This window comes from Gigantopelta aegis, chromosome 7 (genome assembly GCF_016097555.1).
Source record: "Gigantopelta aegis isolate Gae_Host chromosome 7, Gae_host_genome, whole genome shotgun sequence".
NCBI lineage: Eukaryota > Metazoa > Mollusca > Gastropoda > Neomphalida > Peltospiridae > Gigantopelta > Gigantopelta aegis.
In genome coordinates this window covers 42,144,048-42,154,898 of record NC_054705.1, presented here as the reverse complement: position 1 = coordinate 42,154,898, position 10,851 = coordinate 42,144,048, and the positions used below count along the sequence as shown (strand labels likewise).

Here is a 10,851-nt window from a genome sequence, read left to right as displayed (position 1 = left end):
ACATATTTCCTGAAATCGTTCTGATGAGAAAACCATTAGTATTTAAAGAGCAGTATTTGATGTAAAGTAGCAATTTGTTAAAGAAAGAAAAGAAAATACTTCTTCATCTTGTGGGAGAAGGCTTCTTAATTACTTCAAACATACCTAAGGATTAGCAGTGGCTAGTTAATTACTTCAAACATACCTAAGGATTAGCGCGAGTGCGAGTGCGAGTGCGAATAATTTTAACATGCTCACATACCACTAGAGTTTCGAGCATGTCCGTCCCGGGGCCTGTCTCTGGATAGCCAGTGACTTGCTCCGGGACAGAACAAAATTAAGGGGATAATTTTGAAATTTACATCTAAAAATTAAATAGTGGGAATTGACTGCTCGGCCGAATATTTATATAATTTGGAGCATTTTAGAAGGACAGTCCAAAAATAAATAAGAGAAAGAAGAGAGGATCGGACTATTTAATAATATTTTTGACATAACATTTTGAACGAAGGTCTAAAAGTTTAAAGTCTGATCTATATGGTCCGGGCCAGGGGGGGAGGGGTAATTTTGAGGTGGGCGGAATTTGGAATACGAATTTAGTAGTTAGGTCAAAGACCGAAGACCAAAATGTGCTACCAAAATTTAAGTCCAAACAATAAAATTAGAGTGCTCGACCGAAAAGGTTTTAAGGTGATTTGAGCAATTTAGACGGGCTACCAAAATAAACTGCGTCGGACTGTTTACAAAGAAAAAAAAAAAAAAAAAAACCCATAAAATTTTGAACTGCGGCCAAAAATGTTTTTAAAGTCCAACTGAGCCCTAAAAAAGGAAGTACATGTCCTAGGAGAGGGTACGCAGCGGAACTCATGGCGAGTTGATGGGATGATCGGCTCGGAACTTCGGGAAGAAGTGAGGCAGGTCGATGTAGCACTCTCCCCGAAGTATTGCTGAGTAGTCTTCCGGAAGTATCAGCTTGATAATCCGATGGACGATTGGATTATCCATGTCTGATTTCAGTAAGCCTTGCCGGTACATCCCGTTCCGCTCCGACGTCAGGTAGTAGGTACGACTTCCCTCGACGTACTGGAACTGGTACCGCCCTTGACCAGTTGGTGTTGGTCTCCAGCTCTTGGTGACGAAGGGGCCTGGCAGCTGAGAGGTCGCAGTGACCCAGTTGCGGTACCGTCCAGGAAGCTTGTTGCGTGCGATCTGCCAAGTCGTGGGCTGTGTGTCGGACAAGTCCTGGACCGACACCTTCCTCTTCTTGGCTTCACGCTCTGCAACCGCTGTCGCAACAACTCGTGGAGACGGGGGGGAGAGGATTAGCAGCGACAAATCCTGACATGGTTTTCTCATTAATGTTGTGCAAAAGAGATTAGTAATCAAAACACTCGAGTTTGACTGGTATCAATGTGTATGAATGTCTTTGATGTAAAGTAATAAGTGGTTATAAAAACAAGAGGGGATACTTCTTCATCTTATGTGAGAAGGCTTGTTAATTACTTCAAACATACCTACAGATTAGCTATGACAATTCCTGAGATAGCTTCCATATAAATGCTGCGCAAATTTTCACCATCAAATTTCAGGAAATATGTATAATTACTGGAAATTTCAGGAATTACACATATTTCCTGAGTGAATCAGACATTACACATATTTCCTGAAATTTTCAGGAATTATACATATTTCCTGATAATACATATTTCCTGTAACATATATACATACAGGTCCATTTTTACTATAAATCATCAGTTTAAAGGATTGAGCTACAAGGAATGGCACAAAATGTGGACTAGAAGGAAGATATAATGCAATAAATAGGGTAGATTGCCAATGTCGTCTTTTTTTCAAGAGTTCACCTGAATATTGGTGGAGGGGACTAATATATGGCCTCAGACCACAATTAATTTCACTATGTTTTCTCATGTAGCCCCAGTGGCTGTAGCACTTTTATTAATTTTATCAGGCCATTAGTATCTCACAGGAAACATTACCTGCTTGGGCCCAATCTGTTGTCCAGCTCTTTTCCGCGTTATATCAATGTAAACAAACACACGTGGGCTAAGGGACCGAATCACACCCATTTCTGTGCATTTTACACAAATTTTGCACGACTTCAAGGTGCTCTGGGGGACGGTATGCAGTATCCAGTGTAAACCAAGTGCACATATTCACTAACTGCATCGTCTTCCCTGTCAAACCCAGTGTAACAATCCAGTATACAAAGCAGCTCCCCAGCCATTAATCACATAACAAGACAGAAAGAAAGAAAGAAATGTTTTATTTAACGACGCACTCAACACATTTTATTTACGGTTATATGGCGTCAGACATATGGTTACGAACCACACAGATTTTGAGAGGAAACCCGCTGTCGCCACTCCATGGGCTACTCTTTCCGATTAGCAGCAAGGGATCTTTTATTTGCGCTTCCCACAGGCAGGATAGCACAAACGATGGCCTTTGTTGAACCAGTTATGGATCACTGGTCGGTGCAAGTGGTTTACACCTACCCATTGAGCCTTGCGGAGCACTCACTCAGGGTTTGGAGTTGGTATCTGGATTTAGAATCCCATGCCTCGACTGGGATCCGAACCCAGTACCTACCAGCCTGTTGACCGATGGCCTAACCACGACACCACCGAGGCCGGTCCACATAACGAGAAAACTATATTTTCTCGCATTCGTTTCCTCCCCATTTTGTCATAGTGTAGTCACTTTGGTAAATGGACCTGAAATCTTCAAAAGGCATTAATACTTTTAAGGGACACAAAATCTAATTGGTGGGATTTAATATGAATTATTTTAAATAAAGAAAACTAAATTAATTATAATACTTGCATTTTATTTGTTGATCAGTACTGACTGCAATAACAGAATTTATTAATAAGAGACCACAGACAACATAACAAATAGAAACAAAACAAATCCTTAGTCGCTGAACAATTAATTAATTTCAACTTATTTTCGTGCTTATATCCAATTAAGGATTGAAGCACGCTGTCCTAGGCACACACCTTAGCTAACTGGGCTCTCTGTCCAGGACAGTGGGTTAGTTGTTTAGTGGTTAGTGAGAGAGAAGGGGGTGTAATGGCCCTTAAGAACTCGCTCTGGGTTGGAGCCGGTACCGGGCTACGAACCCTGTACCTACCAGCCTTATGTCCGATGGCTTAACCACGAGGCCACTGAACAAATCAGAATTAATCATAAATGTAGCACTACACGTATACACGTACAAACTCAAAACAAACCCTTAGAAGGTGAATAAATAAGAATATTAACAAATACAAATGTGGCACTGCACATATACTTTCACACTAGTTCACACTACATACCACGGCCTTTGTCACACCAGTTGGGAAGTCACCGCTCTCACCTGAAATAATTTTGTTTTAGCTTATTTTCAGACGTGTAGAAAATGCCATTGAATATTATTAAAACGTTGCAAGGGTACATGGGTGGGCTGTTCATTGAAGGTGGATGTTTGGTACTGGTCATGTGTACTACATTTAGAGCTGCAAATATGGCGTGGTGCTCTCTTTAACGAGGGTGATGTGGGTTTTTTGTTGTTTTGTTGTTTTTTGCATTCCATTTTTAATATAGAACTAAATTATGTACCAACAAGGAGCCATCCGTAAAATATGTAGGCACTCAATCTTGGATTTTCTCCCTCCCACCATAGTCCTTTCCATTGATGGTTGAGTGCTCGCTTGAGGTGCTTGCGTCGCAGGATCGAACCACTTCTCGTGCCAACCAGTGCACCACGACTGGACATAGGTCGTGGTATGTGTTTTCCTGTCTGGGAAAGTGCATATAAAATGTACATTGCTGCATTAGCAAAAATGTCGCAGGTTTCCTCTGATGACTACGTGTCATAATTACCAAATGTTTGACATCTAATAGCCAATGATTAATTAAGCAATGCGCTCTAGTGGTGTCGTTAAACAAAATACTTTTATCTTTTTTCCAATTGATCATTCACCACCCACCCCACCCCCTCTCCATAACAGGGTATATTGATCTTCCATGTTTAAAGTTCCAGCCAGTGCACAACAATTGGCTTAACAAAGGCCGTGGTATGTACTATCCTGTCTGTGGGATGCTGCATATAAAAGATCCCTTGCTGCTAATCAAGGAGTAGCTCATAACATGGCGGCAGCGTGTTTCTCTCTCATCTGCGGTCTTTAGCCATATATACTCAACACCAAATAACCGTATATAAAGCATTTCTTTCTTCCATGCTTAAACGTACATTGGACACAGTCGGCAGCTTGGATTGCATGTCATTTATGCTAATCATTTTGAGGTTTTCAAGACGTAACATTAAGTGTTTTAAACAAAAATATGACCTTCGATTAAAATTTAAAAGTATGTCTGGAATACATAACTGCATTTATCTTATAGCACTCTGGCTTATGTACTCTCTCTGCAACCCTTCTCCCCAACCCCCACCCCAGTACATTATTTATATGTAATGTCCAAACCCTCCCCCACCCCTCTGTGCGTATGTCCTTTATGGATGGCCACAGACCTACAACAGTGATAGATCAGGCTATGCTAACAGTTTGTAAAGTTGATCTGAATTCTACTTGTCTAAAATGTACAATGTTGAATGATTTCCGATGTGTATGTCGATTCCCCGTGTCAAACAATACCATGTTGCTAATGACGGAGATGAAAATTCCGGATAACGCACAAATGTTGGTCTTTTCTGCATCCATAATCATCTGGCCCCGTTTACAAAGCGATCGTGGTTCTAAGCTCACCTTAAGTACATAGCTACCTTATGCACTTAAAGTGATCTTAGCGCTAAGATCGCTTTATACAACGGGACCCAGTTCATTAGTTTCAGATTTATATTTCATCTTTTTCAAATGCTTACAATCCAGTGTTACATTTGACAGTATGCATGTAGCTGTGTGTGTATGTGTGTGTGTGTGTGTGTGTGTGTGTGTGCGTGCGTGCATGCACGCGTCCGGACCCGCACGCATGTGCCTGTGTGTGGATGATCTAGAAGAGAAGAATGAAAAATCATAGTCCCATAACTTCAGTGAAATAAAAGAAGCAAAATGACGGCTAGCTCGGCCAATCGGCCAAATTCGGCAATTGAGAATTTTACGGACAACTGGCCAATTTTGTTCTAATTTCGCAGAATTTTTTTTAATAATTAATATTTTGTAGGAGAAAAAATCTGGGTTTAGCATTTTTTAAAGATAATTTGTCGACAAAATCTACTCTCCGAGTTGGCCCTTAAAATGATGTTTAAAAACTGTTCTGTGTAACCATTTGGATATTTTATACGCTATAGATTTAAATCAGGACACCATCATTAATTTTTTTCATGCATTTAAGCTTAATTCTGTGTCAGAATGTAATAAAAACTGTTCAAAATGTCTCGATGTTAAGAAAAATAGCGACGGACATTTTTAAGAAGTACAATTCAAGCTTGCTATTTATAAGGAAGTTCTGAACTGATTTAAATACAGACATATTTTCTTGAACACTAAGTAGTAGAGTATGCCAGTTAAGATTGTAATAAATGGGCATTACGAGCTACATTGTATATTGACAAAGTGTGAAAACAATTCAGCATCTTCAAATGGGTCACGAACATGTCGTACACATTTATGACGTTTGAAAAACAAATCTATTTAGATGTACATGATGCAGGTTAACCAAAAATGTTTGGCAATGCCTGTAATTTCTTTTTCTGATCATGTCGTACATTTGTGTATCATTTGGTATGTTATGTATTGGTGTGTACAGTGCTATTGAAATTGTGAACTGACGTTATATCTTGTTATCTTGTCTTGTGTACATATTTCATTGTTATATACAAAGTTTTACCCATTTTAGTTATCACGTTGTCGGGAGATGTGTATAATAAGTTGTTCTTCAGTGTTGTTTATGGAAGCTGCAATAATTAAATCATGATTATAAGATGACGTTGTTCTTGTTGTTAGTAGTAGTATTCAGGCTGACCTGGGGTTATGACCTACTTTCTCGTGACCTAGCCACTGAAGAGGTGGTGACCTACTGGCTCGGCCCCGAACTACTAACCCGGCCCCTTCCTAGGTGCATGTCACCCCTATGCTTGACGAGGACAACAAGCGCCCATAGTAGATACCTGTCGTGGCCTTGACCCTGTTAAAGCCGTGTCCAATATCCGCCCATTCGGACTTATTTAGTAGGGTCGTGTGCAACGCCCCTGGCCTAGTCCCAACCAAGACTGGTCTCGACCCGTCCACTTGGTCCAGTCCGTGCACGGATATGTCTAGGATCGATCCCCGTTGCTGGGCCTTTTTTTTTCTTTTTCTTGTTTCAGCCAGTACACCATGACTGGTATATCAAAAACCGTGGTATGTGCTATCCTGTCTGTGGGATGATGCATACAAAAAGATATACCAGTACTGGTTGGGATGTAAAATGACCCACTGACGACATCAGGAGTGCTACCCAAATATAACCAATTTGATTTTCATTTTGGTGCTGTATCCAATTAAGGTTTAAGCATGTTGTCATGGGCACACCTCTCTGCTATCTGGTCTGTTCAGGACAGTGGGTTAGTGAGAGAGAAGAGGGTGTAGCGGTCTTACACCTACCCACCGAGTCGTTAAAACTTGGTCTGGGTGGGAGCCGGTACCGAACTACGAACCCAGTACTTACCAGCCTTATGTCCAATGGCTTAACCACGACACCACCAAGGCTGGTAATATGTTGGCAAGCTGACCTACAGATTAAATTTTATCTTTTATGTAAATGATAATTAAAACAAATACTAGTAGAAAATATATAAATTTTATTTTACATGGAAATAATTTCTGAGGTTTTAGTGAAATATTGTTGGTGAATGAAATGAGAGTACAGATAAATTTATACACTTGGAATGCAAGTCAAATGTAGCACTATATTCACATACATGTATATGTTACAGGAAATATGTATTATCAGGAAATATGTATAATGATGGTGAAAATTATACATATTTCCTGAAATCGTTCTGATGAGAAAACCATTAGTATTTAAAGAGCAGTATTTGATGTAAAGTAGCAATTTGTTAAAGAAAGAAAAGAAAATACTTCTTCATCTTGTGGGAGAAGGCTTCTTAATTACTTCAAACATACCTAAGGATTAGCAGTGGCTAGTTAATTACTTCAAACATACCTAAGGATTAGCAGCGACAAATCCTGACATGGTTTTCTCATTAATGTTGTGCAAAAGAGATTAGTAATCAAAACACTCGAGTTTGACTGGTATCAATGTGTATGAATGTCTTTGATGTAAAGTAATAAGTGGTTATAAAAACAAGAGGGGATACTTCTTCATCTTATGTGAGAAGGCTTGTTAATTACTTCAAACATACCTACAGATTAGCTATGACAATTCCTGAGATAGCTTCCATATAAATGCTGCGCAAATTTTCACCATCAAATTTCAGGAAATATGTATAATTACTGGAAATTTCAGGAATTACACATATTTCCTGAGTGAATCAGACATTACACATATTTCCTGAAATTTTCAGGAATTATACATATTTCCTGATAATACATATTTCCTGTAACATATATACATACAGGTCCATTTTTACTATAAATCATCAGTTTAAAGGATTGAGCTACAAGGAATGGCACAAAATGTGGACTAGAAGGAAGATATAATGCAATAAATAGGGTAGATTGCCAATGTCGTCTTTTTTTCAAGAGTTCACCTGAAATATTGGTGGAGGGGACTAATATATGGCCTCAGACCACAATTAATTTCACTATGTTTTCTCATGTAGCCCCAGTGGCTGTAGCACTTTTATTAATTTTATCAGGCCATTAGTATCTCACAGGAAACATTACCTGCTTGGGCCCAATCTGTTGTCCAGCTCTTTTCCGCGTTATATCAATGTAAACAAACACACGTGGGCTAAGGGACCGAATCACACCCATTTCTGTGCATTTTACACAAATTTTGCACGACTTCAAGGTGCTCTGGGGGACGGTATGCAGTATCCAGTGTAAACCAAGTGCACATATTCACTAACTGCATCGTCTTCCCTGTCAAACCCAGTGTAACAATCCAGTATACAAAGCAGCTCCCCAGCCATTAATCACATAACAAGACAGAAAGAAAGAAAGAAATGTTTTATTTAACGACGCACTCAACACATTTTATTTACGGTTATATGGCGTCAGACATATGGTTACGAACCACACAGATTTTGAGAGGAAACCCGCTGTCGCCACTCCATGGGCTACTCTTTCCGATTAGCAGCAAGGGATCTTTTATTTGCGCTTCCCACAGGCAGGATAGCACAAACGATGGCCTTTGTTGAACCAGTTATGGATCACTGGTCGGTGCAAGTGGTTTACACCTACCCATTGAGCCTTGCGGAGCACTCACTCAGGGTTTGGAGTTGGTATCTGGATTTAGAATCCCATGCCTCGACTGGGATCCGAACCCAGTACCTACCAGCCTGTTGACCGATGGCCTAACCACGACACCACCGAGGCCGGTCCACATAACGAGAAAACTATATTTTCTCGCATTCGTTTCCTCCCCATTTTGTCATAGTGTAGTCACTTTGGTAAATGGACCTGAAATCTTCAAAAGGCATTAATACTTTTAAGGGACACAAAATCTAATTGGTGGGATTTAATATGAATTATTTTAAATAAAGAAAACTAAATTAATTATAATACTTGCATTTTATTTGTTGATCAGTACTGACTGCAATAACAGAATTTATTAATAAGAGACCACAGACAACATAACAAATAGAAACAAAACAAATCCTTAGTCGCTGAACAATTAATTAATTTCAACTTATTTTCGTGCTTATATCCAATTAAGGATTGAAGCACGCTGTCCTAGGCACACACCTTAGCTAACTGGGCTCTCTGTCCAGGACAGTGGGTTAGTTGTTTAGTGGTTAGTGAGAGAGAAGGGGGTGTAATGGCCCTTAAGAACTCGCTCTGGGTTGGAGCCGGTACCGGGCTACGAACCCTGTACCTACCAGCCTTATGTCCGATGGCTTAACCACGAGGCCACTGAACAAATCAGAATTAATCATAAATGTAGCACTACACGTATACACGTACAAACTCAAAACAAACCCTTAGAAGGTGAATAAATAAGAATATTAACAAATACAAATGTGGCACTGCACATATACTTTCACACTAGTTCACACTACATACCACGGCCTTTGTCACACCAGTTGGGAAGTCACCGCTCTCACCTGAAATAATTTTGTTTTAGCTTATTTTCAGACGTGTAGAAAATGCCATTGAATATTATTAAAACGTTGCAAGGGTACATGGGTGGGCTGTTCATTGAAGGTGGATGTTTGGTACTGGTCATGTGTACTACATTTAGAGCTGCAAATATGGCGTGGTGCTCTCTTTAACGAGGGTGATGTGGGTTTTTTGTTGTTTTGTTGTTTTTTGCATTCCATTTTTAATATAGAACTAAATTATGTACCAACAAGGAGCCATCCGTAAAATATGTAGGCACTCAATCTTGGATTTTCTCCCTCCCACCATAGTCCTTTCCATTGATGGTTGAGTGCTCGCTTGAGGTGCTTGCGTCGCAGGATCGAACCACTTCTCGTGCCAACCAGTGCACCACGACTGGACATAGGTCGTGGTATGTGTTTTCCTGTCTGGGAAAGTGCATATAAAATGTACATTGCTGCATTAGCAAAAATGTCGCAGGTTTCCTCTGATGACTACGTGTCATAATTACCAAATGTTTGACATCTAATAGCCAATGATTAATTAAGCAATGCGCTCTAGTGGTGTCGTTAAACAAAATACTTTTATCTTTTTTCCAATTGATCATTCACCACCCACCCCACCCCCCCCTCTCCATAACAGGGTATATTGATCTTCCATGTTTAAAGTTCCAGCCAGTTCCTTCGGGTCTAACTAGAAAAAGCTAAAGTCTACGGAGAATAACAGCACCTAACATCATGTCCGGACTAAGAATTTAAACCCAAAATAAGTTTGACTGCTCGGCCAAAAAGGTTTTAAGGTGATTTGAGCAATTGAACGGGCGCCAAAGTAAATTGCGTTGGACTATTTATAAAAAAATAAACATAAAGATTTTGAACCTCGATCGAAAAAGTTTAAAGTCCAACTAAGCCCAAAAAAGGAGGATACCTGTCCTAGGTAAGGTTGTACTACTTCGGGGAGCCTGGAGTGTCTCGGAGCGACGGCAGCTTTTCACTGATCTGGTGTAGATGTTGTACCACCTTGGAATAGTCGGGGCCGCAGACCGCTTGTAACATCCTGTGGATCGTTCTGTTGTCGAGTTGAGCAAACAGGATGCACTGTCTGTAGGTCTGGTCCCTTCGGTGCGTAACGACTATTCCCTTGGTTTCATTGAAGATCTTGATATGAAGCTCGTAGCTGCTGCCGTCCTCCATGGTCTTCCAGTGGTGTTGGTTCAAAAAAACCTCCCCGAAGTAGTTCTGGTTTCTGCGTGTCCCCCTGTATGTACTGATGGAGATGACGACGAAGTCCACTGATGGCAATGGTCCATTCGTCGTCAACAGGGGGAGCGGATTCCGGCGGCGGCTTGGTCTTGGCTGGCTGGGTGGTCGGTGATGTTGCCTTCCTTTTTGTCGCCGGAACAACAAGTCCAAGTGGCGACTCGACGGGAGCGGTCGTTGTTGACCGCTTCACCGGAGTCGTCGTCTTTGGGGTGGAGGTTGAAGTAGGTGGTGGCACACTCGTCCGTTTGAATCTGACGATCTCCTGGGTGGTGTACGGCCGTTCCGGGGATGCGGGCTCCACAGGTGGTTGCTTCCTCTCCGGAGGACTCGGTGGGGGCGGTATCACAGGAGGGAGCGCCACTGGCGGTTGAGCCACCAGCTTT

General features: G+C 40.9%; 1 protein-coding gene across 1 annotated transcript in view; it reads right to left on the bottom strand.

Annotated features, from left to right (window-relative positions):
• Positions 1-10,521: 10,521 nt before the first annotated feature.
• The window catches only part of LOC121378090 (NPC intracellular cholesterol transporter 1-like), a 40,407-nt gene continuing 40,077 nt past the window's right edge, over positions 10,522-10,851 (bottom strand). Inside the window, exon 22 of the mRNA XM_041506190.1 lies at positions 10,522-10,847. Within this exon, the coding sequence (XP_041362124.1) occupies positions 10,522-10,847 (326 nt within the window). The remainder of the gene's footprint in view (positions 10,848-10,851) is intronic.